Source organism: Lontra canadensis, unplaced genomic scaffold, assembly GCF_010015895.1.
Source record: "Lontra canadensis isolate GAN:19392208 unplaced genomic scaffold, GSC_riverotter_1.0 scaffold39, whole genome shotgun sequence".
NCBI lineage: Eukaryota > Metazoa > Chordata > Mammalia > Carnivora > Mustelidae > Lontra > Lontra canadensis.
Genome location: NW_022631033.1, coordinates 15,555,486 through 15,582,285, shown reverse-complemented (window position 1 = coordinate 15,582,285; position 26,800 = coordinate 15,555,486). Strand labels below are relative to the sequence as shown.

Below are 26,800 nucleotides of genomic sequence, written 5' to 3'. Positions count from 1 at the left end.
AAAGATCTTCACAAAAAAATCAAGTGAAGTTGAGGTCATACTAGATTAGGGTGGGCCCCAATCCAGGGGCTGGTGTCCTTATAAGCAGAGGACACACAGGGTAGAGGAGATGCATAAAGAAGGCCATGTGAAGACAGAGATCAAGATGGAGTGACATAGCTACCAGCCTAGGATCCCCAAATATTGCCAGCAACCACCAGAAGCTAGGAAAGAAATCTGGGATGGTTTCTTCCGTAGACCCAGAGGGACCATGGCCCTAACAACACCTTGATTTTGGACTTATAGCCTCCAGAACTATGAAAGACTAAATTTTTGTTGTCTTGAGCCACAAAGTTTGTGGTAATTTGTTACAGGAGCTTTAGGAACCTGAAACTAACATAAACACATTATGTCTGAGAATTATTCAGACACCAACCCACGACTCATGAAGTTCAACATTCTCAAAGCAAAATAAATAGCTAGTCGGTTCAATAAATCCAACAACAGGTAATAAAAGAAAAAAAAACATGAATAAAGCAAATGGATTGAAAGTACAGAATCATTCTAATTCAACAGTGATTAAAATAAATGTAAAAGAACTAAATGTACCGGTAATAATCAAAGGTTATCGGCCTGGTTATAACAAAGAATCAACAAATCTAAAGGAAGCCTATTTATAAGAGACACGCCTGACATATGTAAGACTACAACTCAACAAGACAAATGTCACAAAGGCAGATACTAGCAGAAGAGAAAACACAAATAGCTAGGAAACATGAAAAAAATCGTTTATGGGGAGAAGAGGGAGTGTTTGGGTAGGGCGGCTGAGAGGGGAGGAAGGATGAGGTCTAAATGAGGGGCCTACAGGAAACTTAAAGGTAATGGATCTTTTAAACATTAAAATGGCAGGCAATGGATGTTAATCGTATTATTTTACTTCATTCTTTACACATATATCCAAAAGTTATTTTGTATCTATTCAATTTTTTAGTTTTTAATTTTTAAGTTTTTAAAAATTAAATAGAAGTCTTTCGGCATTATCATTAAGACTTACTGATTTCTCGCTTGCAGTACTACAATCTAGTCTGTTCTAAACACTTGTTATCTTTTTCCCCTGGCTTTTCACATTTATCATTTGTATTTATGTTCATTCAAATTCGAATCCCTGCTAAGGCATAACCACAGAGGAGTCCCAGTGTGCCTGAAATACTCATTTGGCTTCAGCTCTGTCCTACAATTCTATCTGGCACCACTCTGCTGACAGAGAAGTAGCTATAACTTCCGTCTCCATCTCTATGGACTTACCCTACTCTCAGATCATTCTTTCCTTCCCGTCATCCAGCATTTTAATAAGGTTATTCATCATTAGGCTAATTTTAGTCCTCTTACCAATCATGTGTTATTTTATCAAAATATTAATATACTATACTGTACATACTATCCACAGTATACTGTGTCTAAAAGTTTATTGGAAGGAAAGTTATCCTTTATTTTGATGACTTTAGAAAAATAGGAATAGGGCGCCTGGGTGGCTCAGTGGGTTAAAGCCTCTGCCTTCGGCTCAGGTCATGATCTCAGGGTCCTGGGATCGAGTCCTGCATCGGGTTCTCTGCTCAGCAGGGAGCCTGTTTCCTTCTCTCTCTCTCTCTCTCTCTCTCTGCCTGCCTCTCTGCCTACTTCTGATCTCTCTCTTGGTCAAATAAATAAATAAAATCTTTAAAAAAAAAAAAAGAAAAATAGGAATAAAATACCTCTTCCTCCATATATCTCTATTGTTAGGTCAGTTTCCCTAGAAGCAGAGTCTGAGCCAGGGATTTTTATTCAAGTGCTAGGCCGGGGCAGGGAGTGGGGGTGGTGGTAACTCTCAGGAAAAGGGAAGTAAAAGAAGCACAATCTGGTGGCAAGGAGGGAATGCTAAGTAGGAATGTGGGCTCAGATGGCAACTAGCTTCATTCTGATCTCACAGAGAACATATCATATTTCTGAGTTCATCTCATCTTGAGGCAAAGGCGTACCAAGAATTGTGCAGGCCTGAGGTTTTAGTCTACTTATAACTCACAAGCAACGTGTTGCATGGATCTTGGCAGAACACACAACACTCCTGGGTCAGAGGTAAATGACTTTCTCACTCATAGTAAAAACAATAGCCAGAGTTGTCCGCATGCTGCTGAAACTGGTTCCCTATGACCCCTAATTCCCACAGAGGTCATACAAAGGACCGGCGATAGATGCATATATTCCATAGGCTGCATTATAAGAGAACAGAACTAAGCAACGGAGGAGGGGGAAGGATTTAGTATTTCTCAGAGAAACAAGCCTGTTCTTTATCTGTGGGGAGTTATTACCCTATCCCTCAAGGGTACTCACTGCAAACACAACCCTGAGAAATGGCCCATGTGGAAAGCAGTCATGGCCTGTGTTCTTGACATACCCAGCAAGGATGTGCCAGAATGCTCAAGACTCATGGCAGATTGTGTCTCTCCAGAGGAACTGGCCTTGTGCTCATGCCAGTGATCAGTCTCTGAGAAAGAGGGAGCAAAGTGTCCAGGACTGAGGGGACTCATGTTTGGCAGGGGGACAGAGGAAGAAGGAATAGCTGTGAGTTGTTTTCAATTAATACTGCCAGCAGCCGGAGATGGGCACTAAGTAGTAACGAGGATCTGGGAAGGGCACCATCAGCATCTACTACACTGACACTTCCCTTTAAGACTGTGGATTTCTTTCAGATTCTATATCATCATTTAATGTCTACAATTTTTATTAGAGAATTCGTTAAACTTACAGCATGCTCTGCACACAGTTGTCGAGTTTCAAATGATGATTTTATGTCTAACCCCAAGATTTGACAGAAATAAACCCAGACTTTCCTTTTTAAAATCTTCTTAGATCTCATTTTCTAAAATTATGAAGTACTAAATTTTGGTGTATTCTCTTACAGAAGTCATGGCACTTAGAAAGATCATCAGTTTTGGGAGAATAGTATAGAATAATGATGAGGTGCAGGGATGCTGGGGTTGTCCCAGTTGTCCCACGTCCTAGCCCTAGGACCCTAGGGAAGTTACTTAACCTTCTCCATGTTCTCATATGTTAAAAGGGCCTCATAATAGCTCCTATCTCATAAAGTTTTGTAGGAGTTACTGCCTGTGAAGCACTTCGAACAAACATGGCATTTAAGAGAGCTCAATCAATCTTTGCTTATGTTTTCTAGACCCCCTGCAACGCTTCTTTTAAACTACAACAACAAAAACCCTGTGCAGTATTGTAACCACAGAGAGCAACATGAGTTCAAAGAAGGTAGGGAAATGTTTCTTGACTTGCTTCATCTCCGATGACATTCCTGAATATGCCGAGGTTTTTCTGAGCCGTTTTAGATACAATAGCACACAGGATGATGTCTTCAGAAAAATGAAAACTTCTGTAACCAGTTTCTCGGTAAATTGATAATATTCTATTTGAGTCGGTTTTCTTCTATATACTTAACCTATTATTGCTTCACCTCAAAGCTCACTGGAAACTTTAACATTCACTGATACAAAGGGTTTGGGAATCATATAATCAAAAAATTTTATATATCTAGCAACAGGCATTTGGAAATCCTCTAGTGCAAACTAATAGTTCAGACTACAGATGAGGAAGTTGACCTTTTAAAAGATTAAATGCCTCTTTCAAAATGACGAAGATACTGCAGTGGTTTTTTCCCCCCCAATACTGAATCATCTCCCTTTTCGGCACTTCATTCTTATTAATGAAACAATTTATTGCCCAAAATCGTTTCACATAATAGCATAAATGCCGCTTTCCAATCACATTAAAGTTCTCTTGAGTTCTTTTCCTCACCACCAATCAGGAACCTTTACTGGAAGCTTGTCCCTGATTGGTTGGAGTCAGCTATAACAGTAGAACACCAAGGAGTAAACAAAAAAGCATAGCAACAACTGAGTTTGCTGTCTCACTACCCTCAGCCTGGGCCAACCTGGACTCCTTCATCCCCAATGAGGTGGCCTCTACATTTTATATGAAGGCTTTGATTGTCCATTCGACTCTGATCCATCTTATAACATGGCAATCCAATGCAGACGGGAAGATAAAACTGAACAACACAGCTAAAATAAAGTGTGTTCCCAGGTAAAACAGACAAATGCTTTAGTTTGAAATGAATGAGTGTCATGAGCTTCAGTAAGGAGGCGTAGTACCAGTGCACAAGAACTCTGTCTATGGGCAGGGTTCCCAGTTCCTGCTAATGGCAGGTGTCGTGATGTCACAAGCCACTGCAGATGTGAACTCACAGCTAGCAAGGACTTGCCAATGGCCCTCCTCTTTCATCCCACACTGTGAAAACAGAATGGAGGATGCTTGTGCCTCTCCTAGCTATGGATGGCCCTGGGTTCCTCAGAAAGAATGTGCACATCCCTGAGCTTGTTAGTTTGCTGCCCCATCCCTAGGCAAATGTGGGGAGGCTGCATTTTATGAGTGCCAACTGAGAGTGGAATCTTTTTGCATTTTTTTCTGGAGGAAGACACTTCTACCATCTTGTTTTTTTTTTTATTCTTGTTTACAGAATACACATTGTGGAAACAGGATGAAGTTGACCAGTGAAAAGTTGCCCAAGAACCCCTTTTATACCTCTCTATCCCGGTATGGTGCTAAGAACCCAAAATTCTTCCAATGGAGGAAGGAAAAGACTGGTACAAATTCTGATAATATTCTCACCAAAAGTCAGTTTTGTACACCAGAGCAGAAAAGACAAGTAATAGGAGCCTTAATGGTTTGAAGGAACTGGTTAACTTTCCAATCCTTTCTAGCTTTCCTGCAGGAATCTGAGAAATTGCTGCTCACCTGGTAACCAATCCTCAGTGGAGAAGTCTCATTATTAGATTCCAATCCTGATTTTACTCTTAAGACTTTAGGACACCCTTCTGCAAAAGAGAAGCCAGATGTCACTTCTGTTAAAGAAAACAATGCCACACTTTACTTCAAATCGGCATTGAAAGCTACCATTTTGTTTCCATAGATTTACAGATATTAAATTGGGAATGGCACTAGCTCATTTAGTTAGAGTAGATCTAATTAAGGCTCAAATTAGGAATTTCACTCATCTACAGGGTAGCTTTGCCTAAGGAACTGCACACAGACTGCAGTGCTCAACCTCCTATTAGTAAACCAGGTGGGCTTGGAAACCAATCAACACATATTTTATGATTATACCTGGTGCAGTGTTAGGTGCTGTCATCATCTTTTTCCCTTGAGCTAAGGAGGCCAGTTTTATAAATGAGAACCAGGAAGGAAACTAGTGTAAACAGTGCCAGATGAGTTCTATATAATTCATGACTTCAAGAGTGGAAATTCATATCATAGGGATAAAGATGGAATTCTTTACCTTTTTAAAACCAGATCGTTACAGCCATGAGAATTTGGTGGATAAGGCATTGCAGCTCTTGAAGGAAAGAATAAGAAGAGGGGATGCTATGGCATATTTCCTCCGAGGCCAACTATATTTTGAAGAGGTATTATTTCCTGCTTGTTTTTTTTTTCATTTTTTAAAATGTATTTAAATTCAATTTAGTTAACATATAGCATATTATTAGTTTCAGGGGTACAATTTAGTGATTCATCAGTTGCATAGAAGACCCAGTGCTCATTACATCATGTGTCCTCCTTAATGTCCCTCACCCAGTTACTCCATCCCCCCATCCTCTTTCCCTCCAGCAACCCTCAGTTTGTCCCATAGAGGTAAGAGTCTCTTATGGTTTACCTCCCTCTCTGTTTTTTTTTTCTATTTCATTTTTCCCATTTTTCATTTCATATAATGCTGTTGTTGGATCCGCATTGCAAAATTTCCTATAGAGTTCCTTTATGCAGAGGGAATTCTGGTAAATTCCATAGGTATGGTTATGGCTTTAAGTACAAGATTAAGGAGATATTTGACCTTCCTCCATAAAAGTCATTCTAATGAAAGTCATTTATAGGAGTCATTCTGGTATATAATCCATTCTCACATTAGAAATTAAAAATATCACTTTTCTATTTTTGCCCCAAATAATATCATTTATAAATTCTTTTCATATGAACAACAACTAAAGACCCTGATTCTTACCCAGCACTTAGAGGCTTCATATGTTCCTCTCCAGAGGTAGGAGGGTAACTGCCCTCTTTCTCCACATTACACTGAGGCATCCTGAGGCACAGATGTAGGCAAAACTGTGTAAAACATATAATATATATAACAGCAGTCCTTCATTGACCCCCATGGGGACATGTGGAAATGGACCAGCTGTCCCCAGTCCCGTCAACACTCACTGACTATTTGGGCAGCTATTAACCTCTATCCTACTTACCCCTAAATCTGACGGCCCCATCCTTCCTTCTGACGACAAATATTTGTTGAGGGCTCATCATGCACCTGTCACTGTGAAGCTAGCATAGGTTAAGAGAATGATCTCAGCTTGGAGCATCAGGTCAGGTAGTATGATTCCTAGTACTTGTTAACTGTGTAGCCTTGGATACAAAGACTTCACCTCTTAGAGTCTCAGTTTCTTCATCTGTAAAAGCGGGTAATGTGTGTTTCCTAGAGCCACTGTAAGGATGTATTCATTGTAGAAGTATTACTAACAGGGCCTGGCACCCAATACGTGTTTTTTATAGGTGTTCACTATTATTATGCTAAGTTCAGACTATATCACGATGAGGGGACCAGAATAGTCCCCGTTTCATGAAACTTAGTCTACTAGGGGAAGGAAATAAATGAATACATCATTACAAATAAGAAGGAGTACTATGAGAGCAGTTAACTGGGTAAGTTAAGAGATTAACTTAGGGAGAGGGTGGAAGACCTGTGGTTAAAACTAATTTGAAGAGGGTCACCTGGGTGACTCTGCTGGTTAAGTGTCTGCTTTCAGCTCGGGTCATGGTTCCGATCCCGGGATGAAGCCCTGTATCGGGTTCCCTGCTCAGCAGGGAGTCTGCTTCTCCCTCTCCCTCTCACCCTCCCCGCTGTTCCTGCTCTCGCTCGCTCATGCTCTCTCCAATGAATAAATAATCTTAAAAAAAAAGAAACTAATTTGAAGAAAATGAAGTGAGCAGTGCAAACAGCCCAGTGCAAGTGCATTCCAGGCAAAGGGGAGAAAATGCAATGTTTCAGAGATGAGGGCGTGCTCTGTGAGCTCTAGAAATTGAGACCAATGTGGTAACAAGCAAGGCAGAGAATGGCTTTAGATTAGCTTTGTTTAAATTGTAATAAGAAAACACTCAAGTGTCTTGAGTCCATGATGAACAGATTAGAAGGCAGGCATGAAACCAAGACCAGTTTAGGGGGAAATCATACTAATTTAGGCAAGAGAGGATGCTGGTCTTGACCAGAATGGTGCAGTGGAAGCTGGGTCCTGGATTTACTTTGGAGACACAAATAATAGCGTCATGGACTGAAAAGTAGAGGAATGGGGAGGGTGACTATTGAGAAGATAGTCAAGAGTTCGGGTTTCATACACATGGTGTTTCGGATGTCCGTTGTCATCCATGCAGACAGGTTTCAAAGTAGAAACTTACACATTAAGAGTCTAGGTCTCCAAGGAGAAGTCTGGGTTGAAAATATATATTTGAGATTTTCCAGCATGTAGATGGTATTAAAAATCATGAAAACTAAAAGGACCTCCTTTCTCTTTCTTCCTATAGCATATTCTAACTTCTCCAGCTCCCTCACATCTAGGCCAATCATTAGCCAGAAAGGAGAATGAGTCTTAACAGCTAGGTTATTAACTCATTATTATGTGTTCTTTAAAATCAGTATTTCTTAGTATTTTGGTGCAGTTTTAATTGGTTTTGTCAATTTGTTGATTCATTATAGTTTATGAAAAAAGGATTTCAGTTGCTATTGTGCCTTCCAGAAGTTGCTTTTCTCTGGTCTGCTCTCCCTAAGTAATAACTTTCCAGTTTAGTAACAGACTTTCTTTCCATGATTACAAAGGATTCAGTCTTTAGTGCAAGACATTTTCCCTTGTGGAGTAAGATATTAGCCCCATTAGTCCCTCACACCATAGCATCAGATCATAGCACTGTTGAGGAGCCTCAAAACATGCAGGTTTCCAAAGGAAGCATGGGAGAAAGATAATTTTAGAGAATCACATTTGTTGTTCCATGTCTTCTCCCTAGCTGGAGAACTGCAACCCTGGAGGCCATGAGCCATCCAAGTAGTGGATATTTAATGATAGTGAATATCCTGATGTTCACATTTTCTCTGATGCTCTGGCCCCAGCTCTGAAGTTTCTCAGACTCCAGAAGTGGTGAGGGTATATGGTAGGGTGGATTGAAGAGGGCTGTGCTACCATTTCAAGAGAAGTTTGTCAATATCCGAAAGTAAGAGTGAAAGCCAAAGAGATTCTTCCTGGTCACTACCCTCAGTTGCCCTATTCACATCTATTTAATTGATTTTATAGTATGCTGACTATTGTCGATGCCATACTTGCAAATTCCATAAATTTGTTGCCGTCTTTTGTTATATTTGGAGCTCCTAGCTCCAAATTTTTAGGTGGGAATTAAGTATTTGGGATTACTTTAAGGTAATAATGAAAATAATTCAATATTTCCTGGGAGCTTTTAGGGATGGTATGAAGAAGCATTAGAACAGTTTGAAGAAATCAAGGAGAAAGACCATCAAGCAACTTATCAGCTAGGAGTGATGTATTATGATGGGCTGGGGACACCTACAGACGCTGTAAGTTACTGTTTTGTTCATGGTCTCTAAAGACCTCATAGTTAACGGATTATTTGATAGAATTAAAATTATGTTTTAATAATATATTTCTATACTTATACTTTAATAATATCTATCCTTTTAGTATTTAAAGGATAGCAGTAGTCATTTTTACATTTATGTGAAACACAAAATTTCTTTTCGCCCCCTCCTTGCTAATATTGACTGTCAATAACACTTTTGTTTTAAAATGTCTTCCTTTATTTTAAAAAATTATTCCATGGGGAAAGTTAGAAAATAAGCAAAAAGGGATCACCAAATTCTACTGTCAAATATGACCCTGGTTATTATTTTAAAGTACATGCTTCCATGTATTACCCCATGCAAAAAATTATATATATATTTGTGTGTGTGTGTACATTTTTTTCAATGTAGGTCCATACTCTATATGTTTTTTATATCCTTTTTCTCCTAACAATGTATTTTGAATGTGCTTCTCCTTGTCAATAAATATAATCTATATTATTATTGTAATGCCTGCATAATTGATGTGCATCAATATTTATTTATGCATGTTTGAAGATAAAGAATAAACTGAGCTATGGGGTTTGGAGACCAGTTTTATAATTTTATCTCTTCCTTATGGGCTTTATTATTTATTTATTTATTTATTTATTATGTCTCATCTTACAAGGACATTTCACATACTATCAAATAAAGATGGGGAATTTACTTTTAAATTTTTCAGAGATGCTCAGAAGTTCATTTCTCTGTGTTCCCTAGCAAAACTGCTCTATCCATAATGGTCTATTAACAACTTGTGAAAAGTTACCGGCTTTCAAATCTTCACTTCACTGCTTATAAGCAGGATGGTCTTGGGGAAGTTATTTTTGGACTCCAGTTTCCACATTTGTAAAAGGAGGACAAATAAACATAAGTTAGAGATATATCTGTCATTTCCCCACACCCTTGGCCATCCTGGATAACTGATCACAGCCCCCTTAATAGTTGAATCCAGACATAGCGCAGGACTTTTATCAATACATCGCTTGAAGGTGACATTACCAATTCAGTCCACTGGAGGCAGCACACAAGATAAAACCCGTCCACCTAACTTGCAGGGTTGTCAAGAGACTGAACAACTTATAAAGGAAGGCACGTGTAGTTAGCAACCAGTGTCTTCTTTCCTGACTTTGTGTTGTATAAAGTTAACAATGGGGACTACACTTTAATTCCTGAAATTCTTCATTTGTACTCTTTTATAATCATAGCACATGAAATAAGTAAATGATGAAAAAATGAATATTTCCATTAAATACAAGATATTTTATTTTAAACTATTTATAATTTAGCCTGTTAAAAACACAGTAACATGTCGAATGTAGGACTACATTGCTCTAACCGTGAATTGAGCACAGTTGACCATACCCCTCTTGAAACATCTTCCTCTTGGTGTCTAAGATTCTCTCCCATGCTTTATAAAACTCTTACCATCATCTTCTACTGTTTGGGGGGTTCTTTGTTGTTTTAAAGATTTTATTTATTTATTTGATAGAGCACAAGCAGGGAGAGTGGCAGGCAGCAGAAGAAGGAGAAGCAGACTCCCCACTGAGCAAGGAGCCCAACTCGGGGCTCGATCCCAGGACCCTGGGATCATGACCTGAGCTGAAGACAGACGCTTAACCAGCTGAGCCACCCAGGCGCCCCAATCTTCCATCAAATCTTGTATGTGTCTGGAATACAACTTTCCCTCTTCATCTCTCCATAGCCTCCCCTGTCCTTTGCCAGCTACTTCTCTTCTAAGTGTTGAAGTATGTCAGAACCTAGGCCCCTGGGCACCTGGGTGGCCATGCTCTCTCTGCCTGCCTCTCTGCCTACTTGTGATCTCTCTGTCAAATAAATAAATAAAATCTTTGAGGAAAAAAAAAGAAGAAGAAGAACCTAGGCCTCTGCTGCCCCCACTTACTCTCTCAGCTCATCCCACCCCATGGCTAACATTCCCTACACTTTTCAAAGACGTCCAGATTGTTGTCTTCACACCAGAGCCTCCTGCTGAGAGCCATACCACCAACTGCCTGTCTCTCTCTCGATGTTCAGTGAGCATCTCTTAGGTCTTTGAACTCACCTCTAGTTCACCTACAAACCCGATGCTTAAAACACACACAGATCCTACCACTTAAGACAGTGGCGTTTCTTTGTGCACTGGTACCATTCACGGGGGTCATCATCATCGATGGAGTTGCCTTAAAGGACACAAAAGCAGCTTAAAAAATATCCGCCTCTGTTTTTCGCGCCGTGAGCACCTACTCTACCATCCCCGAGGTACGTGCGTACTCTTGTGACTTATCCAGCTCTAGTTTAGTTGGATTCATTGTATTCTTTACTCACTCCTTCATTCCACAAACATTTACGAGGCAGGAAGAGTCTGAGATGCTGGGGAAGCAACGGTCAGTATGAAGAGGAGCGCATAGTCTGAGGAAAACTACGAGTGCAGTTGTGAGTCCTGAACAGAGACAGGTGCGTGTGCTAGGCACAAGGCGGGACTTGTTTTCACAGAGCCGCTGACAGGTGCTGATGCTCAGGACACAAGAACAGCTTATTTTTTTTTTTTAAGATTTTATTTATTTTTGACAGATCACAAGTAGGCAGAGAGGCAGGCAGAGAGAGAGGAGGAAGCAGGCTCCCTGCTGAGCAGAGAGCCCGATGCGGGGCTCGATCCCAAGTCCCTGGGATCATGACCTGAGCCGAAGGCAGAGGCTTTAACCCACTGAGCCACCCAGGCGTCCCCACAAGAACAGCTTATAAGGTCAGGACTGGCATTCGGATGGAGGGAACAACATGAGGCTGAGTTGGTTAAACATCTCCCTTCAGCTCAGGGTCCATCCCAGGGTCCTGGGATGGAGCCCCAAATTGGGCTCCGTGCTCAACGGGGAACCTGCTTCTCCTTCTGACCCTCCCCCCTCTCATGCTCTCAAATAAATAAATAAAATCTTCACAAAAAAAAAAAAAAAGAGAGAGAGAGAGAGAGGGAGGGAGTGATCATCTGTCTCAAATTCTGCTGAGGTGAGTTTAATGGAAACTGAGCACTTACAATTAGGCGCATTAAGATGAATCTCATTGGACAGACTGACCAGCCTTTGCAGTGGAGTGGTAAGGGACGCAGGCCAAAGGGGGCTGAGGAGACGACTGCAGGTGAGAAGGCAGACAGAAGCACTGAGTTTTACCATAAAGCAGAACAGATGCATATGCAATAACGAAGGGATCATGGACTCGAGGGGGGATCCACCCAGAACAGAGATGCCACAGTATATTTGTAAGTTGATACACGAGATCTAGTATAGAGGGAAAAAATGATGAGCTGGGTAAATTCACGGATTTGGTGTTTCTTTTGATTTTCTATTTTCTCAGTGCAGAAAGTGAAGCCATATGCTTGCTTCAGCAGTATGTGTACTAAAATTGGAAGGACAGAAAAAATTAGCATAGTCCCTGTGTACAAGGATGACATACAAAGTCATGAAACACTCCATTTTTTTTTATAAAAATATAAAAATTTTAAAAAGGTGAAGCCATGAACTGAGAATGAGGGAAAGGGCAGGGAGCAGTAGAAGTGTGAAGAGAAAAGATAAAGTCTGAAATTGTATCTTCTCTACCAGGTAAGTGGGCCAGATAATTGATGAGACAAATTGATAGTACTGTTTGCCAGGGCGGAGAGCTCACTCTGAAATGTATGATCATGGGTTTAAAGAAGGACCATGCTCAGCTGCTTGAGTGCAGCTGAGTAGGCAGAGAAATGGTTTATTTGCCAGATGGATGAGGGCCAAGGAGGAAAACAGGAACAAAGAAATGAGTATGGCCACAGATACAGAATCAGCTGAAAATATGGGAATTAAGAACATGAAGAAGTGGAGGAGCCAGAAGGTTAGCAGATTCAATGGGTTGGCATAGGGCAACTCCAAACAATGGCTTGAATGTAATTACATATGGAGGCCAGAGGAGAATAAAGATGGCCTCTGAAGGTCCCTCCTCACCTAGAGTGACCCTGTTAGCTTGATTATACTCTTAACCTGCAGTAAAGGGCCAAAGAGCCCACTCTTAATTTTTATCGCTTTCTTTTATTAATTTACCAAGTTGTTCTTGATACTCATTTGGTCCAGAGGCTGGTTGAACCGTATATACTTTGCACGGTAGATCTGAACCGTCTTCTTCAGGGAGCATTCACAGGTCATTATTACCCCACAGAGATAACGATCACACACGCTGCGGTATCTGAGGAAGCTACAAATGCAACCTGGAAATAGCACTGGGGGAAAATGGGTAAAGCAACCAAATTTTTGGCTGAGATAAAATTGTGGTGAGGACAAGTTTACCTATGTAGCCTTTCTCTTCCTATTTCATAGAATCCGAAAAAGGTTTTTAAATACTTTCCATAGCATCAGGCAGTAAACATTGGAGTGTAATTCAGTGCCAGACTGCAGGAGCTTATGAAATTTACTGTCTCTTGTCAGGCAGCAGCGCTGGTTTCCCAGAGACACTACTTTCCTAAGTCTTACCTCTAACCACTCCCCAGATTTAACTTCACGTATTAAATGTAATCAGAATCAAATTCCCTATGAGATTTTTTTATGGCATGTGGCAAGCTGATTAAAAAATTCATATTAAAGAGCAAAAAGCCAAATATATGTCCGTGGTACTTAAAGCAATGTAGTTTGGGGGTTTTGTTCAGGAATAAGGCAAAGAGCAAAAGAACAAGAGTCCAGAAACAGATGTACACAGATACAGGAGTATTTAGCACATCATAAAATTGCTATTTCAACTCAGTGAGAAATGGTGATGAAACTTATTTTCTAGTCATATTTTTTCTGATAGTTGCTCTAGAGATTACAGTATGCACTTTTATCACAATTTACATGGAGTTTATATTGAATTACTTCAGGTAAAACAAGAGAACCTTGAATAAGTATGCTTTCATTTACCCACCTACCCCCAATCTTTAGTGTTGTCATAGTATACTTCTTAAATTTACATTATATTATAAATCCCCAAATATAAAAGTGTAATTTTTGCTTTAGTCATATCTTTTGAAGAAACTAGGAGGAAAACAATTAGGTACACATATGTATATGTGTGTGTGTGTGTGTGTGTGTGTGTGTGTATCCTTTTACATTTGTTACATACTTACCACTTCTGGAACTCTTTATTCCTTCCTATCAACCTGTGTAGACATCTGGCACTATGTTCTTTTCCTTTCAACCTGAAGAATTTCCTTTGAAGGGCACTTTTTATAGTACAGTTTGCAGATAATGAATTATCTCTGATTGTGGTAATCTAAAAATGTTGTTAATCTGCCTTCATTTTTTATGAATTTTTTTGCTGGTCGTGTTTTTCTTTTCCACATTTTAAAAATGCTGTTCTTGGGGCACCTGGGTGGCTCAGTGGGCTAAAGCCTCTGCCTTCAGCTCAGGTCATGATCTCAGGGTCCTGGGATCGAGCCCCACATCGGGCTCTCTGCTCAGCGGGGAGCCTGCTTCCTCCTCTCTCTCTGCCTGCCTCTCTGCCTACTTGTGATCTCGGTCTGTCAAATAAATAAGTAAAATCTTAAAAAATAAATAAATAAAATAAATAAAAATGCTGTTCTCAAATCTTCTGGCCTTCATTAATTCCAACAAGAAGTAACTCACTACTACCATTGTTGCCCCCTGTTATTTTTATTGAGATATAATTAACATATAACATTGTATTAATTTAAGGTGTGTGTGTGCATACAAATACATATATACCACATCTTCTTTATCCATTCATCTATCTGTGGACACTTAAGTTGCTTCCATATCTTGGCTCTTGTAAATAATTCTGCAATAAATGCAGAGGCATAAATATATTTTCAAATTACTATTTTCATTACGTTTGGGTAAATACCCAATAGTGGAATTATTGAACCATATGGTATTTCTATTTTTATTTTTTTGAGGAACCTCCATACTGTTTTCCACAGTTGCTGCACCAGTTTGCATTCCCACCAACAGTGCACAAATGTTCCTTTTTCTCTATATCCTCACCAACACTTGTTATTTCTTGTCTTTTTTATTTTAGCCATTCTGACAGGTGTGAAGTGATAGCTCATTGTAGTTTTGATTTGCATTTTCCTGACAATGAGGGATGTTGGGTATCTTTCCATTTGTTGGCCATCTTTAGGTCTTCTTTGGAAAAATGGCTATTCAGGTCTTATGCCCATTTTTTAATTGGATTATTTGTGTATATGACAGAGTTGGGTAAGTTCTTTATATATTTTGGATATTAACTGCTTATCAGCTATACCATTTGCAAACAACTTCTCCATTCAGTAGATTTTTGGCTTTTTTCTTTTGGTGTGGTTTCCTTCACTGTGCTACAAAAGCTTTTTTTATTTTGAAGTAGTCTCAATAGTTCATTTTGGCTTTTGTTTCCCTAGCTTTAGGAGACATTATCTAGAAAAATGTTCTCATGGCCAACGTCAGAGAAAATACTACCTGTTTTCTAGGAATTTTATGGTTTCAGGTCTCACATATAAGTCTTTGGACCCTTTTATTTTTGTGTGTGGTGTTAGAAAGTGGTCCACTTTCATTCTTTTATATGTAACTGTCCGCTCTTCCCAGCAGCATTTATTGAAGAGACTGTCTTTCTCTCATGGTATATTCTTGCTTCATTTGTCATAGATTAATTGACCATATAATTGTGGGTTTACTCCTGGGCTCTATCTCCTGTCCATTGATCTCTGTGTCTATTTTTGTGCCAATACCATACTGTTTTGGTTACTATAGCTTTGGTAGTATACCTTGAAATCTGGAATTATGATATCTCCAGCTTTGTTGCTCTTTATCAAGACTACTTTGCCAGTTCAGGGTCTTTTGTGGCTCCATGCAAAATTAAGTACTTTTTGTTCTACTTTTGTGAAAAATGTTCTTGATATTTTGATAGGGATTGCACTGAATCTGTAGACTGCTTTGGGTAAGACAGACATTTTAACAATGTTGTCTTCCAACCCAGTAGTGTGGAATATCTTTCCATTTTGTTTGTGTCATCTTCAATTTCTTTAATCAGTGTTTTATAGTTTTCACAGTATAGGTCTTCCACCTCTTTAGTTAAGTTTATTCCTAGGTACTTTATTCTCTTTGGTTATAATTGGAAGTTTTGGAGTTTTTTAAAGATTTTATTTTAGAGTGAGCATGAGTGGGAGTGGAGGAGGGGGGCAGAGGGAGAAGTAGATTCTCCACTGAGCAGGAAGCCTGACCCAGGGCTCAATCCCAGGACCCTGAGATCATGACCTGAGCCGAAGGCAGAGGCTTTAACTAACTGAGCCACCCAGGTGACCCATGTAATGAGAGTTACTTAATTTCTTTTTCTGCTACTTTGTTATTAGTATGTAGACATACCACTAATTTCTGAGTATTAGTTTTATATCCTGAAACTTTACTGACTAAATTTATGACTTCCAGTAGCTTTCTGTGGAGTTTTTAGGATTTTCTACATATAGTATCATTGTCATCTATAAACAGTGACAGTTTGCTTATTTAAAAAATGAATACTTCTTTTTCTTGTTTGATTGCTGAGGCTAGGACTTCCAGTATTATGTTGAATAAAAGTGGTAAGACTGGACATCCTTGTCTTATTCCTGATCTTAGGGGAAAAGTTCTGTTTTTCACCAGCAAGTAAGATGTTAGCTATGGAGTTTTCATATATAGCCTTTATTGTGTTGGAGGTATGCTTCCTCTAAACCTACTTTGTTGAGAGTTTTTATCATGAATGGATGTTGAGTTCTACCAGATGTTTTTTCTGTGTCTCTTGAGATGATCATATGATTTTTATCCTTTGTTTTGCTGATGTGATGTTATCACACTGATTTGTGAATATTGAACCATCCTTGCATCCCTGGAATAAATCCCACTTGATTTAATGTATTGTTGGATTCAGTTTGCTAATATTTTGTTGAGGATACTTGCATCTATGTTCATCAGGAATATTAGTCTGCAGTTTTTTTATGGTATCTTTGTCTGGTTTTGGTATCAGTTAATGCTAGCATCACAGAATGTACATGGAAACTTTCCTTCCTCTTCTATTTTTTTGGAATAGTTTGAGGGGGATAGATATTCTCTCTTCTTTAAATATTTGGTAGAATTTACCTGTGAAGCCATCTGTCCCTTGACTTTTTTGTTAGTGTTTTGATTACTGATTAAATTTCATTACTAGTAATCTGTTCAGATTTTTAATTTCTTGATTTAGTTTCAGAAGATTGGATGATTCTAGGAATTTATTCAAGGTTGTTCAATTTGTTGGCATATGTTAAACTTTTCAAGGAACTAGGTCTTGGTTTCATTGACATTTTTCTTCAGTCTTGTATTTAGTTCTGCTCTGATCTTTATTATTTCCTTCCTTCTACAAACCTTGGGTTTTTTCTTTTTCTAGTTCCTTTAGGTGTAAGATTAGATTGAGCTTTTTTTTTTTTTGTTTCTTGAGGTAGGCCTGTATCACTACATATTTTCCTCTTTGAACTGTCTTTGCTATGTCCTAATATTTGGGGATATTGTGTTTTCATTTTCATTTGTCTCTACATACTTTGTTGATTTCTTCTTTGCTTTGTTGACCCATGGTTGTTTCGTATCATGTTATTTAACCTCCATGTGTATTCCCCACCCTTTTTTCTTCTGATTTATTTCTAGTTTCATACTGTTGTAATCAGAAAAGATGCACAGTGTGATTTCAGTCTTCTGAAATACTAATTATGTAGTTGTTCTCCTGTATTTAATGTGTCATTTTTTTCTGGCTGCTTTCAAGATTTCTTTGGCTTTCAGCAGTTTGACTATGATGTATACCTAGGAAAGGTACTTTGTGTTTATCCAGCCTGGGGTTCACTGAACTTCATGGATCCCTTCCATTTGCAGTTTTTAAGAATAATCTCTCCAGTAGGGAAGGAAAAAGTGAAACACGATGGGATCGTGAGGGAGACAAACCATAGGAGACTCTTAATCTCATGAAACAAACTGAGGGTTGCTGTGGGGTGGGGAGGTAGGGAGAGGGTGGCTGGGTTATGGACATTGGGGCAGGTATGTGCTATGGTGAGTGCTGTGAAATGTGTAAGACCGATGAATCGCAGACCTGTACCCTCGGGACAAATAATACATTATATGTTAATTTAAGAAAAAAAAAAGAATAATCTCTCCAACTTGTGTGTCCTCTGGTAAACTTTCCAGTGTCTTTAAAAAGTTGGGGGGCTTTTTTGGAACCTACTTTAAAAAGTCGGTTATTTTTTAATGTTTGCTCCAGATTTAGACATTGCTATCTGTGGAAGGATTTACATAATCACATCACTTGACTACCAGTAAGCTCCCTCTTACTATTAGGTTTGGGGGAAAAGGCAAATACCCATGTGACACATTCACAAAAATAAATCCTTATAAATTGGGACTCACTAGAAGGCAAACATCTTTATTTTCTATTATTGTGGTGTTCAGCCAGCAACAGAACTTGGAGAGAGCAGTGAAGGATAAAAGCTAGAATGTAGTGTATAAGCAATGTGTTTGATGGTCAAACATTTTCTTTTTTGGAGTGGTGTTTGAAAATTTGTGTCTGATGGATTTCTGGAGGGGGCAGTGTCTTCTTGTGCTCTTTGCGACTAAGCAGATGTCATATGAAGATTAGCATATTGGATGTAAATTATCACTGAGCATACTTGGTGTGCTTAAAGAGAGAATACAGTGTTTGGGGCTCACAAATGTACTCTAATATAAATGTGGAAGAAGTTACAGCTATTCCTGTACTTTGATAAGTACTAAAAACTGTGCCCATGCAGAATAAGGGAGATAAGGTAGGAAGGAGGAGAGAAAAAAAGAAACCATACTGAAACATAATGCAACTCTGAAAGCTATAGAGTGAGGGAAATGCCTTATATCCTGGAGCTCTGGGAATGCCTACTCAGTAGACGTATCTCCCCTCCCTCCCTCCGCCCTCCTTTCTTTCCAGCTCTGCAGACTAAAGCACAACCATCCTGTCTGGGCACAGAGTCATGACATCAAACATCATGTCAGAGGGTGAACACTTTACAATATTATTGGGAGAAAGAATTTAGTTTGGATAAAACTAAAAACTAGGGTTTTTTTGTTTGTTCTTTTCCTTTGTGGAAGGAAAAAGGAGTGGAATATATGAAGAAAATTGTTGATTCTCCATGTCCCAAAGCAAGACACTTACAGTTTGCAGCTGCCTACAACCTTGGAAGAGCTTATTATGAAGGGAAAGGCCTCAAACAATCAGATGAGGAAGCTGAAAGGTAGTTTTACCTGAGAACAAGATTTTTTTTTTTTTTTAAATCAAATGCTGACACAAAGAATAATTTGCCTTGCCTTTCTTTTTCAGACTGTGGCTTTTTGCTGCAGACAATGGAAATCCTAAAGCTAGTGTGAAGGCTCAAAGTATCCTAGGATTGTATTATTCAACAAAAGAGCCTAAAGACTTAGAAAAGGTAACACTGCTCTATTTGTTTTTAATGCTAGCACCACATGTAGATTGATATTTCACTATTTTTTGAATGGAGGATGGTAAAGAATGAGTGTTTAGTTTTAAAGATCTCTTATAATTCTTTAAAATGTAAAGTTCACATTTTAGTATCTCAAAGCTCATTTCATGCTTTACTCATCTCCACCTCTACCAAAGGAGTCCACAGATGTGCGAGAATTTTACATGCTATAAAAAGCCACACACACAAAATATTATTATACCACGAAAGCTAAGAGAATCCTGAAATATAGCCCAAATCCTTTTACATGTGAATAAGTTAATTTGTCCTGAGAAAGTTATGAAGCTAATAAGGAAAATACCAAAAAAACACAAAAAACAAAAAACCCTAGTAACAAATCAAATCCATTTAAGATTTTTACAGAAGGGGCGCCTGGGTGGCTCAGTGGATTAAACCGCTGCCTTCGGCTCAGGTCATGATCTTGGAGTCCTGGGATCGAGCCCCGCATCAGGCTCTCTTCCTCCTCTCTCTCTGCCTGCCTCTCTGCCTGCTTGTGATCTCTCTGTCAAATAAATAAATAAAATCTTAAAAAAAGAAAAGATTTTTACAGAAATACAATCTCTTTAATCATCAATAACTGAAACATTTTCAAAGAAATCCTCTAGGGAGAAGGAAATGTAGAGCCAAGTCCTACTTGTAGGAGGCATTAAGGACAAACTTAAACACATAGCAACCAAGACCCACTTTGGATAACTGAACAGCTACTTGAAAATAATTTTTTGAACTAATTCAAATTCACTGCAGTTGCATATTGAGCACATGTGCTCGTGACCATACATGGCTTTTACCTCGGTTGCCTCTGATCTCGATAGGCGCCATCTCTGAGATCCACCTGGACCTGACTGCCCTTCAGCATCGGCAGCTCTCCTCTCCCTGCAGTGCCTCATTGCAGGTGTCTCAAAGCCTAGCAGACACTTACCTCCTACTTCCTACCCTCCCAGTCCTTCCTCTGGAAAAATGAGAAATCGTGAATCCTGAAACAGCTGCAGTCTAGACTGTGGCCTAACCTACATGGTGGGTAGAAGACAGGTGGGCTCACCTTAGCACTCTCTTCTAGGTATGTGAAATTGTTGCTAACCTGAAATATACTCAAGGTGCTAGAACTATTCCAGGAGATTAATACTACTACCTTATAATGAGAGATTTTTTTCCCCCCAGTATTCCCTTATAATTCTGCCCGGTGAATAATAAATAAGACGAAGTTGTGTTTTTTCTTAGGCATTTTATTGGCACTCGGAAGCATGTGGCAATGGAAATCTGGAGTCCCAGGGTGCACTTGGACTAATGTATTTTTATGGACAAGGCATCCGCCAGGATACTGAAGCTGCCTTGCAGTGCTTACGGGAAGCTGCAGAACGTGGAAATGTCTATGCTCAAGGGAATCTCGTGGAGTATTACTACAAAATGAAATTTTTTACTAAGTGTGTTTCGTTTTCCAAAAGGTAAATAAGCTGGACGGACGTATTTACAGTAAATGTTACGGAACATTTACTAAATGTTCTTTCTGTGCCAGGTCTGTTCGATAGAACTTGCTGCAGTACTGGAAAGGATGGCTATGAGCGCTGGAAATGTGGTTAGTGCCACTGAGCGCTGAACATACATTTCACTGCATTTTAATTAATTTAAATAACTAACTGTAGCTAACAGCTACCTTATTGAATAGCATAATTCTATGCCATTACTCTTCAGGATTTCAGTGCTATTGGCTCTATATTCCGGCTGAGTGATCCTCATCAACTTTAACTTTTTGGGGCATCAATTTCCTTTTTGATAAAGAAGAAAATGCTTCGATAGCATTATAAACATAGTGTATATAAAGTACTTAACATAGTTTAGCATATAAGAAACACTTATTAAATATGTTTTAATTTCTTCTAGACTCTTCAGCCACATGTCCTATAACTGCACGGCTGCAAGATAGCTTGATAAGATTGTACAATGAGAATAATGGTTTAAAAATGTCAACATTAACATCTTATAAAATATATGGAGATTTCTCTTCTTTGAGCCCGTGTACTTTCCTACATCTATTTGCTCATAACTTAAAAAAAGTAATGTACCAGGAAAAACAAACCTGGATGTCTTCTAGAGAGGCTATAAGGCCATGCTGATGTGTTTCCCTCCCAATAATGCCTGACTGAGCCACTCCCTGGGCCCCCCTCTGGCCTCGCCCAGGGTGGGGCAGCCATCTACAATGTAGGATAAAAGAGCTGGTTCCACCCTTCATCCCCCAATATCATGGCTTCCAGGCAGTGGGCCACTTAAAAGTGCGATCCTCAAAGTCCCCAATCTTCAAGTACCCATCTGGTTAACACCAAGACTTTAAATAGTTCTTAAAATCTTTCAGACTTTCCATTATTATCCACATTCCTATTCCCCATAATTTTACGGGTGACATTGAATTGAGTAGCTCACATTCTCACACAACTCTCCATGCTTGTGTCAGAGTGATAAAGGAGGACTTCTTATTATTGCCCATTTTTACCAAAGACAGATGTGTTAGTTACTTAGTATGTTTTCTGATCCTGTGTGACGTAAGTGCAAATTTAAGGTTAATGTTTGAATAAATGATCCAAAGAAATAGAAAACTCTTTTTTCCCCATTGTTTGAATCGCAAAGTGATATTGAGTTTAAAATATTAATATTACAAGAAAAAAAAAAAGAAACCTTTTTGTTTTCTAATGGCTATTAAGCCTGACAAGTATTATCACAGAGAAGCTGTGACATAACCACTCTGGTAGTTCCTCTTCCCCTGGTTTTATTTTATTCTATTTATTCTATTATATATAAATTATACATATGTATATTTATACACATATACATATGTATAATTTATATATAAGATCTAAGTGTATACGTTATATATAAATATTCTATTATATTTACCCTTCACCAATAACAACTTAATCCTCAAACAGGGAAAAACGGGGAAATCACTTTGGGCGCAAGGAATATTGAATCTCTGAATATGTCATTTGTAAAAATGTAAAACTAAAGCAATGTCTTTTTATAATTTCACAATTAAACATCACAACAGGATTGCTGACTATGATGAGGTTCACGACATACCCATGATAGCCCAGGTCACGGACTGTCTCCCAGAATTCATCATGAGAGGCATGGCCATGGCATCTTTCTACCATGCCCGATGCCTTCAGCTTGGCTTGGGTATCACAAAGGATGAAGCAACAGCTAAACAATACTATTCTAAAGTAAGTAAGCCTGAGAATCTATATGAATGAACCCAAACAGATATTTCCGAACTTGTAGTTAAGCCTTGAACATCTTTATGGATTAGTATTTTTTTTCCTACTTAACCATTGTGCAGATAACCTGTCTAGGAGAGGTTGTCAGACACATGAATTGTTTGCAGATAATTCAACAGATTATTAGCATAATTGAACTAGATGATGGAAGTCCCATTTTGATGCATATTATTCCCTCTCACTCTGCTACTCTACAGCCTAAGGCCCAGCACCGAGAGAGACCTTAAAGCCAGAATATTCATGCCTTCTTCCACGCTGAAGTGTGAATCTACTCTCATTCTAGTACCTTAAAGATATGTAGTTTTTAAAAGTGTTATGTATGACATCTACCACACTTAGGAGGAATATTCATGAGTTTGAGGTAATCAGTTGAAGTGAGACTTTTCCTGTTTGATTTCATGTGATTTAGATTCCAAACGGATTTCACCTCTAAAATCAAGCAACTTAAAAAGTGGGAACGAGGTGGGGAAAGGGGGAATCATTATGAATAGTAACTGCAAGAAAATTTTTTTAAAAATAAATATAATAAAAACTGCATGCCTTAGGTCCATGACATCCATCAAATCCAAACTAGAATTATGTCTTCTTAAAATTTATAAAGCAATTCGTGGGGGTACACAAGCTGTTTGCCTGGAGCAGGGGAACAAGGGAATGAACAGTTTTCTAAATCCTTTGCCTGAATCTGACCATAGGATCATAGTGGTTCTCAAACTTGTCTACATTAAAATTACCTGGGTGGGGGGCGGCTTTGCGGCTCAGTGGGTTAAGCATCTGCCTTCGCCTCAGATCATGATCCTGGGGTCCTGGGATCACCCTGACTCCCTGCTAAACAGGGAATCTCCTTCTCTTTCTCACTCTCTCTCTCAAAAAAAGTAAAATCTTTTTAAAAATAAAAAATAATAATAATAATAAAATAAATAATAAAATAAAATCACCTGGGAATCTTTTAAAAATTCCAAAGCTCAGGTTATTTCAGAACAATTAAGTCATGAGCCTTCCAGGGGACTCCAATGTGCAATTTTGGAAACCCTAAATTGTTTCAAATTAAAATTTCCAAAGTATTAAGCCCATACTGACACAAAAACATAGGAACACAGTACATAAAGACAACTGCTGTTTGAAAGATTTACCACTACACCATTCTACCAGTAAGAAAAACAGTTGTCTTTAAATTTTTTAAAAATCTAAATGCTCTGTATTATACCAATTTCCAAACCAAGTCAATTTCAGATTCTGTGGTATCCATCATGTCCTTTCTAAGTAAATATAAGCAGAGAAAATTCTGGGTCAAAAATATGCTGAAATGTGGCATATATTTATCCCAAATAAAACAGCAAAACAAGCAGACTGTAATCTTAAAACTATTTTCCACATGTTGGGAGATAATACCCCCATTACTCAATTTTGGGCATTGTATTTTACAGAAGATGATTTTAAAAATGGAGAAAATTCAAAAGTAGCATGCCAGTGAAGGGTATGGAATCCTGTCATATGAGGCAAATACCAACTACTTTGCCTCTCCGGGTCGCCACGAAACCAGCTTGATATATTCTCCTAGGACCACTTCATTGATTCTAAAGTACACAGAGGGAAATTTTAGCTTAGTATAAAGAAAAACCTAATACAACTGCTTGAGAAATAAAAACAAAAGTCTTCCCTATAAGATGGTGACTTAGCAACCAAGCAAACCTACTGTCATGGGTCCTGAAGGAAAAATTACTGCATGGAGTCAGGTGTGAATGAGATAACCTCCAATGTCTCTTCCAAATTCTTGACCTTCTATGCAGTTTCATGCACTATTACTTCTCGCTATTTACTTTATCATAATAAAATGTTATTTTAAAATAAAATTATCATAAAGTTGCTGCTATTCATATAATAAGATAATAGCAAGTTTGAGGCCAAATGCTAATGCTTTCCATGTTACTTATTTTAATAATTCACAACCTAGAACACTATCATCAGTGTGTAAGTTCCCTTGATTTCTTTCGCACTCATAAAATTTTCTCTTTCAAATGACAGTAACAATAACATGGTTATTTTCAGTAAGATCTTTTTTTTGCATAGGCTAATTTGAATTTCTTTTATTAAGAAATCAAAATAGAAATGTGTCAAAACTAAGAAATTCCCTTGAAATTCATTGTAGTTCTTAAAAACAAACCTAAAACTTTTTTTAAAGTTTTAGTAAGACCTTAACAATTCAAAATGTATCTAAATTACGGACTTTTTATCTTTGACTTTCAGGCTTGTCGTCTCAATCCTGCATTGGCAGATGAACTTCACTGTTTACTTATTCATCAAAGAATTTAGACCATAATGGATTTCAACAAAGATCATCAACCCTAACACCGTAGAATGTGTGTATTTTTACAGGAGCAACGTTTGGTTATCTTCTGCATCCCAAGTTACATTATCCTGGGTATTTTACTAATGACATGTTACCTTCGTTCTTAAATCTCTAATTTTGCAACTTGAAACCCAGCTATAGGATCAAATTGCAAAAAGAGTCCTTAAAGATCCAGCTCTTAGCTTACAGACTGGCCTAGATCACATCAAATATGGAAAACCATTCCATAAACAAATACCTCTTTCTTTTCTTTTAATAGAGTGTCTAAAAGGCTTAGTGCAGTCTTAGCTATAATTCCTTCAGATATATGCTACAAACATAAAAAACACCATTTGCAAGTTTAATTCCTTAAATTTCTTTGACCCTTATTTAGTTTTGTGGATTTTGGACAGATTATTAATTTTAATTTGCTGTCATTTAAAATTTTTAAGATGCACCAAACTAATACGAAATAAAGAAATTTAAAGAAATTTTCAAATAATGTTTTTAAATAAATTTGTGTAGCATTTATACTTCTGAAGAAATTAAAACTAAGACTGCACTAAGTCTTTTGGGACATCTTGTATTCTTAAAAGACATTCTTACAAATAATTGGTTAATTTATTAAAAACTTGAAAAAAAGTAGGTTTAAGAAATTTTTTAGAATCTTGCCTCTCCATATCTCCCCTTAAAGATCTTAATGAGTAAAACCACTGCTATATTCCTGATAAGATAACCAGTTAAGCTAGATGTTTCTTTGTGCTTAGACTCATTTTGTAGGTTTAAAAAAACTTAGATGCATTTCAAAGCAAGATAAAATATGAAAAAATCTCAAATCATCTATCAATATAAGAACAGTAAATATGCTAAAAATTTAAATTAGCAAGAAGCTTTCCTTACATTAATGAGATCTGTGAAGACACAAGTTAATTATTTAAATAGTACCATCCAGATGGAGAAGATGGTGTAGCAGTGTACATTTGTGAAACAAACACACTGGAAACAGTGTCTTCCAGATACCTTCACAACACCTTCTCTGAAAACACACCATACCGATGTGTCTTTATTTTATAAATCGCAATCATCCTTCCCAAAAGAGGATCTAAACAAGGTCTCATCTTAGTATAATTAATACGCAGGTACCAGTCACTAAAGAAGTTCCGTATGGCAAAAATTGCTGGTTCTTGTTTTGTACTCTGGTTTTTCTATATTACTTGAACTTCATTTTGTCTCTATATAAAGAAAAGCACTTTCCATAGACTTAGGTCTGTGTGATACCCTCAAAAGATCACATACTTCTCCCTTAAATCTCTTAAGACAGAGAAAATTAAACCATCCCTGAAATCTAATCCTTTTCTTTAAAAATCTCTACTCAAGAGTCTCTATTCTCCCCCACTAATGTTTCAATAGCTCAAGTCCATAACAAGATTTCATAATACCTAGCTTAAATCTCTTTCTACAATATAAGCTCACTTACTTCACTCTTGTTCTCTTAATACCATCCATATATAATATTCCTTCAGCCATTTGACAATCTAAACTTCCAACCAGTATTCTTTTCTCCACACTGAATCCAGTCCCTTAAGCTTTTAAGAATCCTAAAATAGGAATGTAATACTGTGGTGCTTGTTGGCTTTAACTGCACACTTAATAAAATATGCTTTCTTTCTTCATCCCAAAGTCAAGACTGCTTTGTAACTGCTATTAAAATATAGGTCTGAGAAATTCCAAATGTAGGAATTTGACAGGTGTCATATGGGGTGAAACATTACACTTAACTATCTTCAGTGAATCCAACATAAAATTTAAAGTTTCAGTTTACTGTAGTTACCATTAAGCTGGTACTTGTGGCATGAGGGAGCCCTTGTAAACTACCACGGCTGCAGACCGTGGCATACACCGTGACTGGTCAGTGGGTCAGTCTCTTTAACTCAAGTGAGTTGAGGCTTCCAGATCCTTAACCAAAAAAAAAAAAAAAAAAGAAAAAGAAACCAAAAAAC

At 38.1% G+C, this 26,800-nt stretch overlaps 1 protein-coding gene and 1 non-coding gene across 9 annotated transcripts in view; both read left to right on the top strand.

Moving 5' to 3' along the window:
• LRP2BP (LRP2 binding protein) overlaps window positions 1–26,800 on the top strand; it is a 38,112-nt gene that overhangs the window by 8,436 nt on the left and 2,876 nt on the right. Inside the window, exons 1-10 of one of the 8 annotated variants that reach the window (XM_032869914.1) lie at window positions 3,186–3,273; window positions 3,942–4,104; window positions 4,538–4,664; window positions 5,371–5,483; window positions 8,573–8,686; window positions 18,820–18,962; window positions 19,049–19,154; window positions 20,427–20,650; window positions 22,246–22,420; window positions 24,719–24,831. In XM_032869914.1, the coding sequence (XP_032725805.1) occupies window positions 4,559–4,664; window positions 5,371–5,483; window positions 8,573–8,686; window positions 18,820–18,962; window positions 19,049–19,154; window positions 20,427–20,650; window positions 22,246–22,420; window positions 24,719–24,784 (1,047 nt within the window). In that variant the 5' untranslated portion in view covers window positions 3,186–3,273; window positions 3,942–4,104; window positions 4,538–4,558 and the 3' untranslated portion in view covers window positions 24,785–24,831. Of the gene's footprint in view, window positions 1–3,185; window positions 3,274–3,739; window positions 4,105–4,534; window positions 4,665–5,370; window positions 5,484–8,572; window positions 8,687–18,819; window positions 18,963–19,048; window positions 19,155–20,426; window positions 20,651–22,245; window positions 22,421–24,718; window positions 24,894–26,800 lie in introns of those variants that run through there. The other 7 variants (XR_004384082.1, XM_032869912.1, XM_032869913.1 and 4 more) reach the window with 7 other exon arrangements.
• Window positions 12,092–12,198, top strand: LOC116874968. Its single transcript, XR_004384099.1, has one exon. It is a non-coding gene; the product is annotated as a U6 spliceosomal RNA (small nuclear RNA).